Consider the following 23,396-nt stretch of genomic DNA (forward strand, 5'->3'; position numbering starts at 1 on the left):
CTCAGGGAAAGAGGCCAGTACAATTTTAAAACAGATGAATTCTCCTGTTAAGTCCGAATTCTCTTTTGTTTGTTTGGTATATAAGCCAAACTGAATCTGTTGGGTTAGGTTTGTGTTGATTGACTCCATCCTGAACCCCTTGGCTACTTGAATGCAGAGCTTTGGTTTTGACGTATATCCAGTGCTAGTGGAGAAAAATTAAAGTGCACTGCATATGTAACCACCAAGCCAATTGTCCCTTCCTGCTTGCCAGTGTAAACCATGAATGCTGTGTGAAACCAGTACAGCAGCAGGACTGGGCCCAGTGCCACTGGTTAACTTTTTTTTCTTAAATTGCTTTACTAACACACTACAGCCTTGTGCCAGTATTGTAGGACATAGTAAGCTCGTAGCCGTGAGCTCCCTATACTGTAATCCTATAAAATTGGTGCATCAGTCTAATTATGCTCTATTTTCAGTGGGGCCAGATGCTTTACTGGTGAAGTTAAAGCCAAGAAGAAATTTACTTCCTTCGGAACACAAGCCCCAAACTTACCCCTTTAAACTTTTTTTGCTTAACCATCTATTAACATATCCAGAGCTAGAATGAACACACCCTTTTTTTCCCTACTCAGATGCAGAGAAGATTACAATAAGATGAATGATGATTAGAGTAAAAACCATTGAGGCAAAGTTACCATGAAGGGATCGAACAAGGCACTAGGACCTAGGAGGCGTCTCATCCACCCTGGCAGGAATTTCTTGCTTGGAGCTCAGACAACAAAGGCAGAGCGAGCCTGGTTTTCTTTCTCTCAGCATCTCCACCCTGCGCGCTGAAAACCGGTGAGTAGAGCTCTTTCGAGTGACTTGCATGCAGAAAAGTAGCAGATGTCAGATGGAAGGAGGAATCTTTCTTTTAGTACCTTACAGCATCTGCAGTTCATTTTTAAACAAAACCCCCGAATCCTCTGTTTCATTCCTGAAGTTGCTTGGATGTTTCATTGTTCAGTACGTGTCACCCGACTGCATGTACCCCAGCTGGCATTGTGCGGAAAACGTTCCGAACTTGGGGTTTCTCTGCAGATTGCCTGCATTGTCATCTGCTTTACCGCAGGCTGAGGACAATGATTTTTCTCGTGCAGGTCACGGTGACATTGTAAAACACAGCGAAGCAGCAGTTCTGGCAAACGTGAGGGGTGGGGAACTGATAGCAACAGCTTTTCCTAGATTTGTACCTGGCTGCCAAATGTGGGATGTAAATCCCATTTCTGCCTCGTGTTAACATGCAAGCAACATACGTGAGTTGCATGTTTCTAGTTTACAGAGGGAATGAAAGAGCAGGACTGGGGGGATTTCTCCTCCTTTTGTGTTGGGGTTTGGTGCAGGGGAAAGGTTGTTCTTAAGCATAAACTAAAGACCATGTGAAAATTGCTGATTACTGTCTGTCAGCTCAAGTCTCTGCTTTTCTGAGCTCTTCCCTTGCGCAAGGAGCCCCCCTGTGCTCAGAACAATGAAAGGTGAGCTGGCAGGGGCGGCGTGTCCCTTGGGCAGGGGGCACTTCCAGCAATTAAATCACTTAAGACCAGGAGGGGGGAGGTTGGAAGAGTTGGAAATAGCTCTTTTATTTTCTCCTCCTCATTAAATGGGAGCTGAAATGCAATTCAGAGGAGGCTCAGGCTGCTGAAAAGGGCTCATAGAAGCCTCGTTTCAATGACAGATTTTTCTTTCCAGTCATTTCTTCTTAGAGATGTAGGCTGGTCCTGGGAATTGATTGATGGGCTAGGAGGGGGCTGCGGATAGGGGGAAGGGTGGGATGGATCTCATTGTTAACCCTTATTGAACAGGCTGTCACAAAGAAACTGCTTAGTCCCCTGTGACCATTCTTTCATAAATGCCAGTTTATTCTAATGTTAAATATTCAGATGCTCTGATTCCTTCTATGATTCGACAGATTGAAGGGCTGACTCACTGGGATCTCCTTGTTTTCTGTTGCCAAAGGAAACCTCACAGGGCTCAGAGGTTTAATTCACTGCCAACTGGTGTTTGGATGAGTTTTTGGGGGCTGAGATGCAACTCCCTTTGGCTTCAAGCCCCAGTTTACTACACTCTGAAAACTCCCAGGTGTAGGAGCAGACTGTTCTCTAGTTATGTGTTCCCTGCCCCCAGTAATTGGATCCCTTTCACAGCGCGGACCCCTCCTACCCTCAGTCCCCAGAATCGATACAAATCTGGGTCAGGGGAGGGGGTGCTTCTCAAATCTGGCCTGCTCCAGATGCAGCTCTGTCGTTTTTTTTCTTGCTGGACTGTGGCTCTGCTTGGCTCTAACCTGTCCTCTTCGCACTCCTTTTCTTCCCGTCTTCCTGCTCAGCTTCAGATCTTTAGGGTTCACCAAACTATGGAACTTGATTTTGGACACTTTGACGAACGAGACAAGGCGTCCAGAAACATGCGAGGCTCACGTATGAATGGGTTGCCCAGTCCTACTCACAGTGCTCATTGTAGCTTCTACAGAACCAGGACCTTACAGGCACTGAGTAATGAGAAGAAAGCCAAGAAGGTGCGTTTCTATCGCAACGGGGACCGCTACTTCAAGGGAATTGTATATGCTGTGTCTTCCGACCGCTTCCGAAGTTTTGATGCTCTCCTGGCTGACCTGACCCGGTCCCTGTCTGACAACATTAATCTGCCTCAGGGAGTCCGTTACATTTACACCATTGATGGATCGCGGAAGATTGGAAGCATGGATGAGCTGGAGGAAGGTAATTGGCATTGCTGGCTGGTGCAGTGAGGAGGCGGGGTGAGAAGGGGGCTGCACCACTTTGGCCATTTCCTTAGGTCACATTTCCTGCGGGCCCAGGGATGCTTCTGCCCCTCTGTGTTGAACCTGCCCCATCTCCTTCCCTGCACAGAGATGCAGAGGAGTGTGGCAGCCCTCAAGGTGCCTCTGGCATGCTCGCTCTAGTGCAGATGCAGAGCTTGAGGGGTGTGTCTTACTCTGGACTAGACATGGCTGTGTGCATGGCTCAGGGGGCTGTCTGAGGGCATCCCTATGTCTGTCCAAACTGGGCTAGGGTCCCATATGAGTTGGATGCATATGAGTAGAAAATGCTATGACTGTATGTGTGTTGGGGTCATGCAGTGCGTATGTAACAGGGTTTCTGCACAATGTATGATGGGGGTAGGAGGGATTTATGCAGTGTTTAAGGGTGTGCAGTGTGGGGCTCATGAACAATGTGTATGGGAGCATTGGCTGGGATGTGCGGGGGATTATGGAATGTTGGGATGTGGGGTGAGTGTTTAAGGAGGTGTGTTAGCAGTTCAGACAGCATTTGAGGAGTGTGGAGGGGTGTGTCAGGAGCTCATGCATTGCGTTTGGGGGGCAGTTAATGATCAACGTGTGTGCATGGAAAGGATGTTGAGAGGGGTTGCACTTGGTGAAATTTGAGGTTTTATATGTAGAGATATGTGGAAGAAGTTGTAAGGAGGGTTCCTAGAGGGGGTTCATGCTCAGGGGTGTGTTGGAAGGGTTATACTCAGGGAATGTTGTAGAGGGATGTTGGGCTTTGTGTGTAAGAGGTGGTGGAGGATTCCTGCACAGTGATGTGTAAGGAAGGAGTGTTGGGGGGGTTCATATGCTGTGTGTGAGTAGGGTTCATGTGGGGTACGTACAGAAGGTAGGTATGTTGAAATGGAGTGTGCGTGTGCAAGGAAGTGTATCTGGGGAGTGTTTCTACAGAGACTGTGTGTGGTGGTGGCTGATGTGGGCCAGGCTGCCGTGGTAGGTTTGTGGGAAAGTGTGGGAAGACATCTTGTGTGGGGAAAAAAGGTCTGAGTGTGCAGGAGATGCTTGGTGCAGGTCAGAGTGCCTCTCTGTTTCTAGAGAGGCTGGCAGTGTGCCTGTTCCTTTGAGCATCTCCTGGGCTGTGGGATGAAGGAATTACCATGAAGCTCAGCCTCTGCAGAGCTGGGCTGCTGCTGTTGTGGGTGCTGCCAGGAGGATGCCCAAGGCAAAAATCACTGCAAAGCCAGTCCTGCATCCTTGCCTGAGGTATGGCCACAGGTGAGCTCTGCTGGTGGCACAGCTTGAGCAGGGTGCATGGAGAACGTCCTCTCTCTTGCTCTGCTTTTCTCTTTCCAGACCAATTCAGACACTTCATCCTTTGTTTGGGCCTGGAATACCCTGATTATCTTATTGCAAAAGGAGAGATGCTTTCCTCTCTTCTTTGTTTTCTTCTAAGTAGATGATCTGAGGGATGTGGTGACTTCAGAAAAACCACAAGGCTTCTGCTTTAATAGGACAGTAATGTAAGCCCCTGAACTGCTGGGGCAACCTCAGCAGGGAGTCATCAAGTGACCCTGAGTTTAGCCTCTTTTCCTTATCTGTCAAGTGGGATGCTCCTTTCCCCAAAATAGTTTGTGGAGAAAAGAACACAATGGAACAATAACATTTTTCACAGAAGAGTTTTACTGGGAACAAGTCAATGCTTTTCACAGAGATGATGCAATCCTAGTAGAGTTATTCTCAGCTGAGTTACCATACAGCTGTCAAATGGGTGTGCGGCCTCCCTAATTTTAGAGATTCTGCCATCTTTTTCTTATCACTTTTAATATGGCCACAGCCTACCTCTAATGATGGCTCTCAGTCCTTTTTTTCTTTTTTTTTTGGTCAGAAGTTAACAAGACTTTCATAATTACACTTGTTTTACAATGAAATTTCTGCTGCAGATAAGAAAGTACCTATTTCTTCAAAATACATTGTTTTATTGATTGAGGTGTAGGCAGGAGACACTGACATTTGGGTCCTGGCTTTGTTCTACCAGAACAGTGTCTAGAAACAGCACTGAAGATGTGACACTGAAACAAAAATGGGATTGACTGTGTTGCTAGCAGGAAAATTAGCTAGTAGGAAAATACAATCTGATCAAAATGAAAGAAAAGATAATCTAACATCTTAAAATGCAAAAGGAGATCTATCTGCTGTTATTAACAGTTTAATGATAATATTCCCATAGTGCTAATTTAGAAAGGCAATCTTGGAGAGACACAAATACCATGGTTGCAGACAATCCTTTGTTAAACTCTGCTACTGGTCTGTGTGTTTGTGTAACTGTGTTCTAGGTACCCATGAAAAAAAAACAGAACTTAAGCATATTTGCACTGTGGCATGCAAAACAGTACAGACACTTGACAGTATGTTTGCCATATAATTAACTTTCTGGTTAGAGACTGACAGCGACTAAAGCAGTTTTAGTTGCTATAAGGTGACTAATTTATTATATTGTAATTTCCAGTAAATAAGTAGAACGTAGGAAATGAAGTTATTGGAGGGGCTAATTTCAGTTTGATTTTCAGTAGCTCGTAAATTACCACTAGTCTTTCACAGTGCATTCCGGGTACTTGATTATTCTGCATGATTAAAAATGTGTTTATATGGTATAGTCTGAATGTACTTCTGTAGGGTAGAGAATGATATTGCATAATACCAATAACCTCAAGACAGCAGGTATTTCACATGAACAGAAATACTTGGTGAGCTACTAACTAACGGTTCTTGAAGTAACCCTTTGGACCTCTAGGGTCAGACTTGGTGGACGTCCTTCCCTGGAACTAGGGGCCATTCTCCTAAGGTTCTTGATGAATGCATGTTTTCCTTTCCAGTCTAAGATGGAATAAGTGAAGTCTCTTCTACTCTTCTGGTCACATCTCATATCTATCAGCTGGGATGTGCCTCTTGATCTGTACTGAACTTGGCACTGTCCACTTGTTCTGTACTGCCTCCTATGCTAGACTTGTCTATCTTCATGTCTCCCAATGACTTTTAAAGTCGTCTTCTCTGATCATTTTTTCTCTCTTGCTATCACTAATACAGATCATCTTCATTCACTGCATTCATCGTCTTAATCTTGATTCCTTGTTTTCATCATCAATTTTAATGCATCTGTAAATATGCGAAGTACATGCTGCCATTGTTTAGAACTGTGTTCTTTCTTTATCTAGATGTTGATTTAATACAGTAGAGCATCCTATTCACTGTTCACCTCATCCTGACTATACGTAAATTGCTGACAGTGTCAGGAGTGAATATTGCACCCAAGTGCTGCTATCTATTGTGGTTGCTCTAATCAATAAATGAGTTTTGGGAAAGAGCAGCAGGTGAATTTTATTCCTTTCATTTTATGATGAGTGATTCATTTTATGAGTCTAGTGACCAAGACTTAGGAAACTCCCTGGCTCAGAGAAGTGGTAGTCTGAATATGTCAAGGTGCAGGAAGATATTACCATTGAGGAACTGAGATAGCGGTAGACAGCCTGGTTTGTTTGTCCCAGTTTTGTAGGACAGAAGAAGATGAACAAGAAAGATCAAACCTTGACTTTCAAGTTCATTCCATTCCTCAGTCTTTTCCAGGGCCTGGTCAGGGGTTTGGGGGTACGTACTTCTATCAAGCATTTGATTTTAAAGTGGACTTTGGTCCTATTTCTGGAGTTCAATTTTTTGTGAATAAAGAGTTCTTTGTAGCACATGGTGGGGGTCAGAAATAAATATGAAATAAGCCTATATTGACTACAAATACAGTACAGATGAGGCATGGTAGGTAAGGCCAAAAATGCAAACTATGGATTAAAATCAATATTTGAGAGACAGTATGTCTCTCAAGCTGCAGAGCTTCTCCTCTGTGAGCTCCTGGTGTGCCAAAGCTATTAAGCAGGGTCAGAAGGCCCATCATATAATGGATTTATACTCTTGTCCTGTACTGGGCTGTTCTGGTCTGAAATCAGCCCCTACCTTAGTTTAAACATTAGAAAAATCTGAATGGAATTATGTTTTGCTCAGTGGGGTTTCATCGCAAATGTTCTTGGGCTATGTATGATATTTGAGGAAGTGTTTCCAAGCTTTTGTCATACCCTGGAGAGTCTTTTCTGGAGTCTTGTTCAGGAATGTTTAAAGTAGTCACAGGAGAGGCTCCACCTTAGAGCTGTACAGAGCCTGGTGCGTGTTGGGACTGAGGGCTTGGTAGGAAGTGCATCGAAGTCTCCACCCAATGCATGCATGTTCCAGTTTGTCTGGAAAGCTGAAGCTCCTGTAGTCCAATATTGAAACCTTGGTAACTTGGCATTGTTTGCTGTGACTGTTATCCCTAGAGCTTGGTTAATTATATCCTGTGTAGCAGTACATATTGTTGTTCTGTTTTATTTCCTTGATGATCTGAGCTGCTGCACTAGGATTAGTATGGTCCCTTGGTATGGAGTCAAGATTAGTAGGTAACCTGGCATGGTGAATCTTTATCATGTAGTTGTGAAGGCAACTTGGTAATCATGCATTTCATTTTCTCTTTCTTTTTTTTATTTATTTTTTTTTTTTAAGTTTTCCAACAGAGCATGAAGTGCTTCTCTCATGAGGAAGCTCCACGTGGAAGAGCCAAAGGAAGCTCTTCCACTGTTCCTTTTGCTGTGGTGAAGTAGGTCTTGAGGCAGAAGACAATCATTTTCAGTGCATAAAGTAGCAGGAAATTCATGCATTTGAATTCAAGGGCCTACTTTAACACAATACATAATGAACTCTGTGAGGAGTTAAGTCCACTTAATTCCTACTGAAGTCACAGTAAATCCCATGAAACATGAAAGCTGGGCACAGTAGCAAAGTCTCAACTTCGAGGCAGTAGAGCTAATAACCAAAATAATTGACTGCAGTCTACAGAGACAGTTTTTGGAATAACTACTAGCAGTTAGACTTTCAAAATGGCCTCAATCCAGCCTTTCCAATTTTTCTCAACTTCTGCATGGAATTCATTATACTTGAAAACTTGCTGGTGCATGCAAAACTTGCTGATGCATGTTGATAAAGGATAACTTTTTTTTTTTCCTGAAAGTACAACCCGTCATTTTTAGTATTGTCAAAAGAAGTCCTTCTAAGAGGGTTGAAGGCTTAGCACTCGTCTTGAGCTTAGAATCTCTAAGAAACCTTCTCTAAGGCAAACCTTATCTTTGCTGAGATCATCCCTTCTTTAGGAGCTGAATAATCTAATCGCCTTGTGCTTCTATCAAATCAGTAGCACAGTGATGTGTAATGCAGGTATAGCCAATACGGTTGTATGATACAAGCTGTGGCTTCAGGTGGCAAACATGCTGGCTTATGGTCAAAGCTCTACAGTCAGTCCATCTATTGCTAGCAGTAGGATGAAAAGAATAAATAAAAACTCTAGCTCGTCTGACGGCACAGTGGGAAACAGCGATACCTCCAGAGCACGCTGTCATGATGCCAAGTGCACAACATCCTGCAGGGCTTTGGCTTTGCAGTCCAGAAAGGGCATCTTGCACTGACCTAGCACTGCACTAGAAAAATGCTGTTCTTAGCACCGCTGCTCTCATGCCTGTAGTGCCATATTGAGCAGCAGTTTGGATGTTGCCTGGGATGATACTTCTCATCTTTACCAAAGCCTCCACCCCCATGTGAAATTCTTTGGTGCTGCCATTTGGGGTTTTGTTCGGAAGCAGCAAAATGGCTGTTCATTGCACTCATGGTTCCAGCTGTATTTCTGCACATGCACACAGCTGCTTATTGTCTGAATATATGCTCCTGAACATATTTGTGTGCAGGTTTTATGTTCAGGGCTGGGGAGTAATGTACCTCTTGGAGTCATTCCTTTGACTGAATCTCATATCTGCTTCCTCCCTTTCTCTGTTATGCTGTGCACTTCTGCAACCATGTTGTGCTTATCAGTTATACTTCTGGCACAAATGCATACCTTGAATTCTCATTAAAGATTCATCTACATATTGATGTAGCAGAGAAACCACTCCTCTCTGCTAGAAATATTCCCCTGTAAGATTTCTCTCCTTGGTGAACCTATGGCCACAGTGCACATACTCAAAACTGTAAAGTTCAAATGACTTCAGACCATTCTTGCTTGATTATACTACTACTTTATGGTAAAATGTGGGTAAAACTCAGCTGTGTAAAGTGAAATAGCAAATGTTCCTGGTTGGCAAATGGTAAAGGGGATGTGCCTGACTGAGGAATTTCATTGACATGGTTATGATTTGACAGCCAAAAACTGAGTTTAGAAATACATAAATTGTAGTTAATTTAAATTGAAACTAATGCTTCTGTGGTCAAGGAAGATGGAAATGCCCTTTCCTGGGAGCTATACAGCCATAACTGTGGAAATGATACTAGGAAGAGCCACTGTTCTGAAGGGTAGAGCAGTGTCACTCTAAGCAAATTTCCGGTCAGTTTTAGAATTCAATAAAATATCTGCTAGGGATCAGGTTAAATAAAACCAAGTGAGAATGGACAGATGATATTTTCCACTTGTGACTGTGAGCATAATCTGAAAGTTTTATCCACAAGTACCTAGCATTGCATTTGTGGAAGCAAAGCATAGGCGTATTGCAATATGCCATTATTGCCTTTGGAGCCAGCTGTTCTAAGTACACTAAGCAACTACACAGTGCAGTGAAGAATTTCAAAGGATTCACGTGGAATTAAGAATAATAGCACTCTCCTAAACAGACCATTAATGTCTTAAACTCACTTTAAAATGTGGACCTTAGTGTATTTTCCATAAATAAGACTTCGTGTTTTTATAAATCACAGCATATGCCTATACTTTTAGTTGTGGTCTCCCAAAATACTGTGTAAAAACAAGTTATATTCAAGCCCAGCACCCCTTTGGTAGCTGATTGCTACTATTTTTCTGGTGTGGAAGCAAAGGCACAGGTCTGAACCTTTCACAGAAAAGCAGTGGTGAGAATAGGATTCAAGTCACTTCATATTGCATTTAGGTACAGAAATCCCTTTTCCCAAAGCATAATGTTACTGTTCTGTTCAGCATGCTCCCAAAGGCTCTGCTGCTTGGGAATTATCCGCTTGAGGAAGCTCAGGTTCTTAGGAGGGCTAATTCCCTGTTTGAGCATCTCAGACTCATTGCTGTGCTTTGTACTCAGTTATGAAAGTGCTGAGAAGCATGGGCCTCCTCTGCACCAGATGTTGCTTGGCTGAAGCAGATAAACAATGGCTTATCGCTTATCAATCAGAAAGATTTAACAAATACAGCATTTCTGGAAAACAATCAGTAACTCCAGCAGGGATCCTTCATAACGTATGGAACTTTGTGGGACGTTTTTCCTTCTATTGAGTCCAATTCAAGAAGTGTGAGGCACTAAAGGAGCTTCAGTTATGAATGCTGTATGAGCAGTTTATCAAGGAGTTCTGCTGATAGCACGCTTACTCCAGCTACAGATTGATTGTTCACACCAACAGAGCCTCCTGCTGGGGTTCTGTTAGTCTGGAGTGCGCTAGTTAATAAATAGTATCCATCTTGAGACTTGTTAGATTTCTGCCTTCTGTGTTTCTGTCATTACTTCAGAAGGGGACAACAATACCTGCTGCTTGGTGGTAAATGACTTCGGTGCTCTGCAGTTCAGGAGACAAAAGCTGCTGTTGGGGATGTAACTGCTGAGAGCACACACTGCTTTCTGGCAAGTGAAATACAAAGTCAGGGCAAAAAGAAATCCAAACAATTGAACAGCCAAACATTCTGCAGCTTTTCAGTGGATTTTTGTGAATTCAAACGCCAACGGTGGCAAGGATATAAACAGTGTGCACTCCTTTGTTTTAAGCCTTTAGTAAGGCCTCTATGTGTGTGGTGTTGGTCTCTCCATGTGTTCCGTGAGGATCATCTCACTGCATTCACTAAAAAATGCCATTTAGTCATCAGAAGGATAACAGTGTGAGCACTGTGTACAAGGTGTATGTTTCATGCTTGGATCATACATTTTTCTGTGGAAATCGGTGGGTTCTTTGGAAATCCATATTTACGCCTTTGCCAAGTAGATGTAAAATCCTATCTGGAAAGATTCCATATTGAAAAGCCAGATTCAGATGTGGGGCAGGCTCTTCAAAGACATCCAGGCCATAGAGTTTGTAGGAGGTAACAGATAAGGAAATGCAACTGCTTCTGTATCTGAAGAAGGATTTTTTTTCTTATTCAAAATGGCCTTGATATTAAAATATAGATTTAACTATCGCAGTACCTAAAGAACTGTAGGATCAGTCCAACAAAGCACAAAAAGAAACTTTGTGAGATCCTGCAGGTACCCATTTTATGTCTTCAATTCCTATTAAAATTTTATCTAATGGTGAGACAAACGGCAAAGGCTTTTTCCTTTAACACTGTTTTACTGTTTGTCTTTTTTTTGTTGTTTTGTTTTTGTTTCTGTGCATCCTCAAATGCTCAGCAGCCTGAGTCATTTCAGACTAGACAGCTCAGCTACGTTCCCTTAGGGAGACTGCTTCACAGTCTCATTCTAGTAATAAATCCTCTAGGATCCATCAGACTTGCAGGCCCCAAAGAAGCTCCTACAAATCCTTCTTTAAGGTGATTTTAAAACCTTAGGTAGATAGAATCCTATAAATTACAGATGAAGCTTGAAACTAATTTTGGATGGGATAGGGTAGGGCTTTATTTCTTTTTCTTTTTTTCCAGTGAGTTACTACTAGGATTATGTAACATTTCACCCTTCTCTACTATGTCTATATTTGGACTTAATATATTTTTGGTTGGTACCAGCCATTTTGAAGCAAACAGTGATATTTGGTATAGTGTTCTATCTTAGCTGCTATTAGATCTGACTAATAAATCACTGACAATAAGTGAAGTGTATTCGTTATGCCTGCTAGATTTATCAAAGATGCTTTTTGACAAAGATTGTTTAGTACTGGATTTTCATAATTCTTCAGTCTTTACAGAACAGGTACTTTGTGGATGGATGTTGATATCCTCTAGGAAGGCAATGATGGGCTGAAATAGTAACTAGGTCCGTAAAGATGGAGAATAAGCTCACAGATTTGCAAAATAATTTGGGTGATTAAATGAATTAGATGTTCGTGAACTTTTAGACAGCTTAGAGGCATCTTCAGGTAACTAATACCTTTACAAATCTCAATCTTATTTAATCCCGGGTTTATGTGACTGACAGTGTGTGTTTGCTGATGTAAGTTGTCTGACTTGCTTACACTGGGGAGATGCTAAATCATGTTTTAAATAGGCATAAATATAAAATATAAAGCTCACACAATGTTTTAAGAATAAGATGTCTTTGAAGTTCTAATGAAAACTGTGATGAATGTTTTACATGGTTAATGGGGGAAAATGTGTTTTCTGTTTCTTATCAGTCTTAGGGTAAGAACTGTATTATACTGGTGTTCATTTCTTTTGAAAGGAGAGAGTTATGTATGCTCATCTGACAACTTCTTCAAGAAGGTGGAATACACGAAGAACGTCAATCCCAACTGGTCTGTCAACGTGAAGACATCTGCCAACCAGAAAGCACCTCAGTCTCTGGCCAGCAGCAACAGTGCCCAGGCAAAGGAGAACAAAGATTTTGTGCGTCCCAAGCTGGTAACCATCATCCGTAGTGGGGTGAAGCCCCGGAAGGCAGTCCGTGTGCTCTTGAACAAGAAGACGGCCCATTCGTTTGAGCAAGTTCTCACTGATATCACTGAAGCTATAAAGCTGGAGACAGGAGTGGTCAAAAAGCTGTATACTCTGGATGGAAAGCAGGTAGGAGATTTTACAGATGTTGCCTTTTTCTTTTTTTCTTATCTTGATGCTTTGCTGATTCAGAACAATTTTTGAAGCCTAAAATTAACCTGAGATGATCACTGCCATCTGTTCTCTTAAAGTCAGACTTCCCATGCCAGTGGTTAAGTTACTAAATTTTCACTGATATCAATATCAAGTGAAGAATGCAGCCAACCATCTGAGTGAAACAGATGCTCCATCCTGCACGCCAACATGCATTGTGTGCCTTTTGGACCAGCTAAATAAATAACGTGGGGAGTTCAGCTTATGGCCACCAGTTGATTTGCCTCTGAAGTAATTACAAGAGCTCTCAGGCTTTGGATTCACTGAGTGTAAATGTGTTGCTTGACTTGCCCTGCCTCCCACCGTGGCCTTGCTAAGATCCATGTATGCTCTCAATAATGAGGAGGAAAAGTATGGAACTGTTGCATCTTCTTGACTAAATACATGAATAGGTAACGTGCAGAATGGGTCTAGGGGCAGAAATATTTAGGTGGTGGTCATAATGTGCTTCGTGTCTGCATTTTCCTAGAACTGAAATAAACATCTGTCTCTTGTTAGCAACTACACAGCAATAAGGCATTTCATATTACCATATCTATGAAAACCTTTAAAAGAATGTGGAGGATAGCTCTGGGGACTGGGAAGAACTAGATTCTTCAAGGAAAATTCTGATCTTGATTTAATAGTTGTGAGTCTGCTGTAATTAAGAGATAATCTTATTTTTGTATCTGTTTTTCTTACTCCAGCTCTTTTGTTAAAGTTGGACACTGGCTCTTCTAGGATTTTATGCTGTTGCTTTAAATTAACTCTCCTATCTTTGGAGAAAATTATTCAAATACCTTGCCAACACTAAGCAATGAGTCCAACCAACCAACATGCAGCCTTTACAAATGAAAATGTTTATCCTTTCAGCACCCAACATTGGCTTATTAAGTGTCCAAGTCCAGATACAGTGTCTGTGAGCTGAATGTAGCTCTTGCTTTGTCCAGCCCATACATGTTAGTATCTTTGCATCCTGTACAACAGTTAGTGGCTGTTTATAGTTTCAAAGATAAGAAATCTCAACTGCCCTTCAAAGATTTTCTTTCCACTTGCCTCAGCCCTGCTCTTGTATCATTGTAAGTCATACAGCTTATATGACATACACGGGTGGGCAATTTTCCAGCTAAGCTGACTGTACAGTAGCATGTTGTAGTGATACAGGATGTGTGATGTGCTGGGAGCACTGGAAGTGGCTGTGAGGAGAGGGAGAGGAAGGACAAATGATTCTTTTGCACTGAGACAAATGATTCTTTTGCACATGATCACATGTGGGCACAGGACCGTGCATCTTGAATCACAGCAGCTTTAAAAAAGGCTTAATAGATGGGTCTGACCCAAGACCAGTTGTCTCCTGCTGTCTTGTTGCACTCACAGTTGTGAGGATGAGAATCTTTATTTCGATGAGTAGATTGCCTCTATTTTTTGAGAATAGCCGACAATTTGGAGATTAGATGCAGGTTTGGATGAAGCATGGAAATTCTTGGCGCATGCCCCATTGGCATACCATCTTCTTTTCTGTTTTTAAACTATTTGCAGGAATAAACAGTGTTTTCCCCTCCGCCTCTGATGGTAAGCAAGACTGAATCAGCTCATAAGCTGGACTATGTTTATGGGCTGTTGGTTGTACCTCCTTGGGAAATTCTGTTAGTTGTTAAGCAGAAATTTGGGAAATGCTGCTTGCTTTCAAGTTACAGATTGCCTAGAGTAGTGCTGCTGTGGAGCTGAGTGCAGTCTGGGGCTGGAGTGGCTGCCTTTCGTGGAGACATGGCTGAGGATGGAGCAATAAGATCTATGTAATTTAGCAATTTCGACTGCAAATGCATAGCAGCCACAACATATGCTTATATATCCAAAAGGAATTCAAGAACCTTGAAGGAAAGCAGCCTTGCTTTCCTCAAGTCAGCCTCAGAGATCCATAGAGTGGTGCCTACATTTTGTGCTTTGTTCATTGGGGCAACCTGAAAATTTCATCATTGTTTTTGCCACAGAAATCTGACTTCAGTAAAGTCTAATTTAAGTTACCACATTTAACTTGTTTTACTAGCTTTATAATTTACCATTTTATGGAATGTGATATTACAGTATGTGTTAGGTACCACCAGCAGTTTTACTGCATGCAAATGTACATTTTGTATTGCAGTTAATGAGAGCAATGAGATTTTGTAATTTGACAGTAATGCAATGTTTGATATTTGTGGCATCAATTATTGCTGGAGGTCCTTGAGGAGCAAATCTGATTTACCAATGCTTTGTTCTTACTGGGAAGTTTCCTCGAATGCTTATATTTTAATCTAAGCTTATTTGAAATCTCCTACCTATGTGTGTTTTCACAATGCAGTTTTCCAAGCCAAAGCCAGAAGTTTCTGCTTTGAGCACCGTGTTTGCTGTTAGGGTTACGTGACATACTGCTCCATAAAGTCTGACCTTCAATATGATATTAAAGGTTTTTGCATGTCTGATTCTGACATTAGAAGAAAAGATTCTTGAATGCCTAATTCTCATGAATAGTACTTTATTTTCAGGAGAAAATATTCACACAAATGTGCAAGCTGCTCAAAGCTGAAATACTGACAAGAATCCTGACAGTCCATCTCTTTGAGTGTCATCAGAGGCACATTACACTCTCTGCTGTGAAATGATAAAATTTACAAAAGGAACGTACAAAGGAAAATCATCTTTCCCTGCTCCATGGACTGTAATTTAATGAGAGCTGATTATTTTATTTATAGGCATTTCCATGGTGCTCATCAGTAGAGTAATCAAGATGCTTCAGAAGTACAGACAGTAGTGGCAGTGATAGACTGGTGTGTAAATAATTATATTTCTATGCACTGCAGACCTGCATTTGGAATGAGAAAGCAGTTAATTGAGAGCTGGATAGGATGAGGTACATTTGAATGAATGTAGCACTTAAAACAACAGTGGGTTAGATTTTTAAGGAAGTTTGTTTCTTGTTACATCTCATTGTTACCCTTTGGAATACTACTACCATTTTGAAATTGCGGAGTTAGAATCTCGTGTTTAAGTAGCTTACTTTACTTGCTCTTGCATACACTTTTAGTGCTTTGTGCCTAGTCTGTCTGCTGCTTCTCTCCTTGGAATATATCACCGCCTTATTGAAAAAAAAAACCTAGAACTCAGAAGGAGCTTCAAACTATTGACCAAAGGAGAGTCATAACAGAATCACAATACAGATTTGTTTTCAACTCTCACAGCTACATAGAATGTATATCTGCCAAAGAACTGAGTGCATTAAACAAAAACTTAAGACAGTAGATTAAATTCAGCACTTTGTTTCATGACTGCAGCTCCTATTCTGCTGAGGTACATGTAATTAATGTGTATGTATACATGGGTGTGTGCAGGACTGAATTTGGTCTGACCTGTGGGTCATGTCATAAAGCAGTTGTATTGGCAGATTCTTTCTCTTTCTTTAAACTGTTACAGTTATATCCAGTGTCCCAAATAAGTCTGGATTCTTGGGAGCACCGACTGTTTTATAAATACATGATGACAGTTCCTGCCTCATGTGGTTAAACTGAATTAGAAAGCAGAATTTGACACAGTGGATGAAGTTGCATTCAAATATTTTGAATGCAGTAGTCTAAGTAGACCTTGCAAGTGTTGTATAGACATACTGTGCCATTTGTGCTTGAGCTTCTTTCACTGTACTGTACAATAAATAGGTGTTTAGGACAGAGGAAGCAATTTCATGACTAACAGCCCAGTGCCCACCTTCTGTATCTTGCTTTGCAGGTGGTCTGTTAGCATTTATTCCTACTTTAAGAAATTAACTGAAAGAGTTAATGTCTTTTGTCCATACTGAACTTCTTTTATCCTAAGCTGTCTTGCATTCCAAAGTCTTAGTAATTCAGAATACATACAAAGTGGTCTATACAAAAGAAACTAGTCTGTTTTCTTTTTTTTTTGTGCAGTAGGTTCAGTACTATCTTATAATTAAGATGCTTTTCAATGATGTGGAATTCTTTCTGTCTTTTCTTTAGCAGATGTATTGCCATGTCTTAACCAACTAAATACCCCTTTCCATCAGTTAGCATCACTGAATAAAGAAAAAATGTACTGCTCAGGTGAGAGAGAGCTCGTAGGCTCAAATCCCCCTAGATGTTCTGGTCAACAATCAGGACAACTGAATGCCTTTTTTTTGCCATAGTAATGTACAGTGATCTGCTTTGGATTTTAAAATCTTCAAGCACAGGGAGAGGTCATGCATATACTATTTATTTGCTTTTATCTAGCCTAGACGAAGTGCTTCTATTCCATCTGTGTGTTAGCTGTCTCACCAAATGGAATTATATATTTTTATATGTCATGGTACTTGTGAACATACTCTCAAAATAATTTCTAGTCTTAATAAAATGATCCCTTCTGGCAGTCTTTTTACTGATGAGGATTTCTTGTGGCAGGTGATGAGTGGAGTTTATCTGATTGCAAAACTGATGCAAATGCACAGGAGACCAGCCCACCTTTCCTGTTCAGAGGAGAAATTCCCATTTAATTTTAGATGATTTGCATTGAGGAAGGACAGCAGCTGCAAGGAGAAAGAAGCAGGATGACTAAGCTCACAATGTGTTAAAAGTTGATTCTTTCACGTAACAGCTAACAAAGTAGTTGGTAAAGCAGCATCTGGTGCTTCACTACTAATGAAAATGTACCCTGGGTGCATCCACGTAAGTTGCACTGGAGAGACCAAACAAACGTTGGAGTTGTTGCACTGATTTTAAGCTGGGATTTGGAAACAAACCAGTAAAAATTTCACCACTCAAGTACCACTGCTAGCAATGGACCAAACTCAATTGCTAGGATAATGTAGTTCTATTTTTGTATTAATTAATTTTAATTAATACAACTCAGAATAAGGTTTGTACCAAAATATACAAATGCTTCCAACTGCTGTGATTTGTAATTGATGCTCAAGAAGGTGAATAAGCCCATGGTGTATCTAGTAACATCTGCATTGCTGAAAGATCAGGGGTAAAAATAAATAAAGAAATCCCCCTAGAGCCCTGGAGTGAGTTAGTTTGTGCCCTGAGGCATGAGGTTCAAGGCTACAAAGCAAACAAATTGGTTTGCATGTTGGAACATGCAAAGAAGTTGAGGTGATGTGATGTTGAGCCTAGAATGTGAAATACCTTGTCCTTGTGAGACTTTGTAACTGCCCATTTGGATTCTGAAAGGTTCCAGAACAAAGTAGTTTAATTCACTTGTGAAAAACTGGGGAAGATGTACCTTCAAAACTAATGGGAGGAAGGAATAGGAGATGAGTCTATTTCTTAATCCTGCACCCTGCAAAAGGATCTGCGAAAGCTGGCACTAATGGGGAGAGGTGAATCCTGTCTTCCCTCCCTGCTGCCTAAAGCCGTAACAATGAGACTGTATCTGTTCTGCATCTTTTTCCCAGACCTTTCTAGGGCTTCTTGTTGGCTGCTGAGACTTGGCAGGCCTTTCATAAACCTCCCATTTTGATATCAGGACAGGTCTGGCTCAGGACTAGCAGAGAAATAACACAGGCAGCTCTGCCCATAGCACCGGTCACTTCGTTCTAGGATTAATTCTGTGCTTCATTCCTTCTCACTGCATTTGCAGGCTGCTCCGAATCAGGTTGTTTGTGTGACATGACTAGCAAATGCATGTCATGCAAAGAAGAGTAAGTAATAATGTATGGGCTTAAGAACTTCTGAACCCAAGCCACTTACATGGCCAGACAAGGCAGCCTGGTTCCCTATCTTTAGGGAGCTCTTAGTCTAAGCTAGAAATTCAGCTTTGCCTGATTCATGCAATGACTAGACGCTAACGCAGACAAAACCAATTTGGCCTCAGGTAGCCCTTAAGGATTTTATTATATGCTAGAGTGAATAAGCCAGGCTTCCATGAACGCATATCTAAGTACTAATGATGAAATATTCAGAAGATTTTTAAGGTATTATTCAGAAACCTTATGCTTCTTAATTTCTGTTTACATTGGTCTATGGGCCACAGAATCAGGGATAAAAGAGCCTGTCTAGGATACTAATGGCTTCCCCAGAGTGTGCCCATCAGGCACTGTTGCTGAAACTGTACCTAGCTAGTGTCTTCAGTACTGTGCCAACCACAGACAGTAGTGAAAAATGCTCTACAGCTGTAGTACTGATGCTATGATAACTTCTGCCAACAAGCAAGCTGAGAATGGTGCCTCCACTCCTTGTGAGCATAAAGAATTACTGACTCAAACACGTTTACTGAATACCTATAAAAGCTGTTATGTTCTAGCTCTTTTTTTTCCTCATAGCTGATCAATTGATTTGTATTGCGGCCTGTTTAAAAATAAATGACCAAAGAATGTCCAGCTTCAGGGATTTGGCTGATCACGGTGTCACAAGGGTTTTGACAAATACCAGCTGACATATATGGCCTTGGATCAGTCCTTGCCAGAGGTGGCTCTGGGAATAAACAAAATTTTGCCTTAGATGTCCATGGCTGGAGCTCTCTGAGGAAGCTGCTTCTGGAGCAGTGTTAAATAAAGTGTTGAATTAAGTATGTCCCCTCCAAGGACAGACAGAAGTGCTGCAGTCTATGGACAGACTCTAGTCAGTTTTCCAGTTTCACATATTTTTGTTTTCATTATCCTTCCCTGTTGTGTGCAATTTAATGGTGGGCGAAGGTGACTTTGTTTTCTGAAGAGGCTGCCCTGTGTGCAGCCTCTGAGTCCTAATTCCTGTATTTATTAAAGCAGAAGCAGTTTGATCTCAGCAGCTTAAGTCTTGATGACATTTGTTCCCACATGAGCTTTGAAGCTGGTGTGGTTGCAGTTGGTGGTGTCTCCAAAAAACTGCCAAGGCCATGTGCAGAGGCAGAGGGAGGCAGTGAAGAAGCCTATCATCTTGCAAGGTTTGGCAGATATTTTGTCATTGCTTTAGCTCAGCCTCTGGTTCTAGAAGGTGCTGTGCTCACACTTGCCATCCAACAGGTCTCTGGCACCATTTGTTGGCATTTTGTTGTTCTGAAAACTCTGGCTAAAGGTCTAATGCATCTATAGTATTCTTAAAGAAGTGAGTCTCAAAGTCCAGAAGCAGGCTGTAGTGCTGCTTGCTGAAAACTGTTGGTCTTCTGGAAATATAAGCCTTGCTAGCAGACATGTATTGACCAAGATTCGCGTGAACATCTGCTCCTTCTATCACAGATGGCAAGCTGTCAAAATTATTGGAGGACACAGTCAGATCTGACCTGATGACCTAGAAGTACATGGCCCCTATCACTGAATCCTGGTGCTATTCACACCCCGAAAAAGAGAGATGTTAAAAATTCAATCCTCACCAGCATCTTTATTTTAGCAGTTCTTTCTGTCATAGAGAGTGACATGTTCCCTTTTCACTCTGAATCCCAGGAGAGAAGAGGATTATTCACTGTAGTGCCAGAGGGTTTATCTAGGAATAAATAAGCTGGAAATGAGCAAGGGAAAATTAGGCTGAATAACAGGAGCTGAGACAGGCTGAAAAGGCCAGAAGTTTCTGGTTCCTTTTATTTCTCAAGTAGAAATCTCAGAATTGTGAACAGGAGTCCCACCTGCTCTGACAGGGACCAGGTATCTGGAATTTATTCTGAGCAAACATCTACCTCAACACTTGGCATTCAGTAGATGCCTTATTTTGATGACATAGTAGAAACACAAATTACATGTAGTTTTTTTCCCCTATGTACTGGGGGAACGTCTTGTTTATTCTGGTAAGCCTGAGTCCTCATTTCTTATGCTCTGAATGGTGTCATATTAGGTACATTTGCTCATGTTTATCTACCTGCTCTAGTGCATCAAGCAAGGAAATACTCTCCTGACCTTACCCAGACTTCAGAATCTGATTGTGGATGGTCCTGTATTCCACATCCCGTAGTAAATTCCACCTCTTGTCTGTCTGAATCCATTGCTTCCAGTGCTTCCTTTCCATACCATTCGCAGCTCTTCTTCTTGGTCTTTGATCAAATGGCTGTTTTCTCTCAGTAGTGTAGAGCTACAGACAGCTCATGCTTTGCTTTAGGAAGAGCTTGCAGTAGATATGGCAAGAAGCAGGCAGCCAAACAATTGAGACTGATAAGAATGTGTGATAGTGCTCTCATCCAACACAACAGTATCTCCTTTCTTTCTTATCCCCGAAACTGCACAAAATGGAACCAGTGATTTTTATTTTCGATATGTGTGTGCATCTTGATGTAACTGAAGTATTAGGAAATGAATCCATATTGCAAAGGGCCCATACTGAGCTGGAGAGGTTGTCCAAAGCCTTCCAGCCATGTGTTTTATACATAATGCTGGTGTCATTCAAACGTGTCTGTGTGGGACAAGTGATACCTTTACTTATGTGCAGAGGGTAACAGCTTCCATCTACCCCCAGGTCTGCCAGGGGTGATGAAAGATACTGGCACAGAAACGTAATAAATGCATGTCTAAAGGAGTTTAGAAGAAAAAAAGCTGGACCCAATCCATCCAGATTGTCAGAATTGGCTAAGGTAGGCTTGCATATGTGGGAAGTGCAAAGGCAAGCCATGAAAGCTAAGGGCTGTTCCAGTTTGTGTTCAGGGCTTCCCAGGCTGCAGCAAATCGATTAGCACAGAGAGCTGGAATTGCAGGACTGCTCCTGGAAATTTGCTTAGCTCTGAATTTAAACTCAATAGGGAAAAGTGAGCAAGGCTAATAAACTGAGCATTTGCTGCTCCAAGACAAAAGACACACCCTCTCCCCTGTGAACATACAGTCACTCTTTTCTGAATTAAGACACAATTCTAGTTTTCTTGTTAAAGCAAACAGGGTGTGTGCGAGTATATGCACATGTTCTTATCTGTATAAATATGTTTTAGTAAATATTGCAGACATAGCTCTGCAGCTCAGCTTGCTGTTTGGTAACCTAAATTCTCCTCTTACAGTAAAAAGCCACTATTTTCCTCTGAAAACATGATCCTTGAGTTGTGTTATTGTTTTTTCTTCCTTTCCTTTAATAAACCCAAGAGCATTTTGCTGGAGTCTTTAATGTTACTTTGAAAATATATTTGATTACTTCTACATCATGCTTTGAGATGAATGCAAATCTCATTTTCATTAACAGTTTCAAATTTATCTACGTATTTTAAAATGCACAGGAAACTTTTGTGTGTTGGTTCACAATGCTTTACTATTACTTTCTATCTTGGAAAATAGATTGAAAAATGCATAGGATTTTTCAACTACTAAGTTGTAATCTGTTTTTCAGTAATTCTTTCTTTTCTTCCTCCAGTAATTCTTTCTTTTCTTCCTCAAAGGGAGGAACTAGTTATATGAACAAAAACTAGTGGTGAAGACAATATGCATCATTCATTAAAAGCATTTTTTTCAGGGGATTTTGCTTCAGTCAGAAGGTATGTGAGAGATCAGTCATTCCAGGTCTGAGCCCTGTTATCTGGAGGACAATGAACACAACAAATACCACGTGCTTTATTGGCTCCACTGGAATAATTATGCAGCCAGTGAACCTGCTGGGCAGCAGGGGAGAAGCAGGACTGTGAGCTCCTTCCCTGTGCTCTCCTGCCCTCCCCATCTGCTCTGTGCCTACAGCTACCAGGGCCCACAGCTCTGCTTCTGCCACTGCCTCGTGTGAACATCACTCCCTGGTTGTGGTGGAGCTCTTCAAGCCACCATGCAAAACCCCCAGCCATGCTGATACTGGGATACCAAGATGAATAGGCAGTATAATGGAAGATCATAAGTGCAGAGTAATGCACAGTGGTATAAATTATTCTCATTCTTAGCTTTTAAATTAGATGTATCTCTTCAGCTGAGAGGATTGGTCTTGATGAAGCAGCTAGTACAAATGTCTCAGCACAGATTCAGAACAAAATAACATGCTGGAACATATGGTATACATACAAAATTTAGAAAGGAACAGTTTTAAATGTTGCAGTAGTCCTTTTACCCTTCTACTTTAACTCTCCATCTCTCCACATTCACAAGTGAGGCTTGGAAGATAAGTAAATAATTTCTCCAGAGATTGTGCTGACCTGTAGGCCTCTGCAGCACTCCCATCTGCACTACAAAGGATGGAGTAGCTTACACGTATGCTTGGAAACTCATTTGTAAATGTATTTGTAAGACCAGAATTCTGGTGAAATGTGAAGTAAGTTACAAATGGTCAAAACGTACTGTGGAGAGTTCGGTGCGAAATCACCCAGGCTGACACTGCTCTCCATGGTTTCTACATTGCGGTATGGTTTTGTGCCTCTTTGTGTCTGGGAGTCTGACTCTGGCTGAGCTATCAGGATGATGTGGCACCCTGGACATTAATTTACTTTGGAGGTTGGAGGTGTCTAGCTATGTAAAGAGCCTGAGGGATGCTGTAGGTGTGGCTTTACAGATGGGGAATGCTCTCGTTTTCTATAGACAGAGGTGACATCTGCATGATAGGAAGCATTTGAAATGGTTTTGTAAAAACTGCGTGGAGGGATTCTACTCTTTACATTTGGGGCACAAAAATACAGTGCTTGTGGAAGTTTTGCTTTTAACGCATTCTTCAGTTCATTCTTCAGATGTGATTTGTATAGCTATTAACTCAGCCATTTCTTTGATGTGCCCAATTTTCACACTGTATTTATCTCCAAAATAGTATCATTGAAATGGAGAGAAATTACGCCCTTCATCCTGGTTCCCTACCTTGTAATATTTTAAAAGTCTGAAGTATTTTAATAACGGAAGCAGAAGCAAAACTGCAATGCAGTGACTTCAACATTCTAATAATTTTAAACCTAGAAAATGAATTACTTGGGAAAGAAATG

General features: G+C 41.4%; 1 protein-coding gene across 4 annotated transcripts in view; it reads left to right on the forward strand.

Moving 5' to 3' along the window:
* The first annotated feature begins 721 nt into the window (after nucleotides 1–721).
* DCX (doublecortin) overlaps nucleotides 722–23,396 on the forward strand; it is a 70,894-nt gene continuing 48,219 nt past the window's right edge. For all 4 annotated transcript variants that reach the window (XM_042876610.1, XM_042876611.1, XM_042876613.1 and 1 more), the window contains exons 1-3: nucleotides 722–822; nucleotides 2,348–2,738; nucleotides 12,202–12,542. In XM_042876610.1, the coding sequence (XP_042732544.1) occupies nucleotides 2,375–2,738; nucleotides 12,202–12,542 (705 nt within the window). In that variant the 5' untranslated portion in view covers nucleotides 722–822; nucleotides 2,348–2,374. The remainder of the gene's footprint in view (nucleotides 823–2,347; nucleotides 2,739–12,201; nucleotides 12,543–23,396) is intronic.

Source organism: Lagopus leucura, unplaced genomic scaffold, assembly GCF_019238085.1.
Source record: "Lagopus leucura isolate 7727_CA_CO unplaced genomic scaffold, USGS_WTPT01 Super-Scaffold_100016, whole genome shotgun sequence".
In the NCBI taxonomy this organism is placed as follows: domain Eukaryota; kingdom Metazoa; phylum Chordata; class Aves; order Galliformes; family Phasianidae; genus Lagopus; species Lagopus leucura.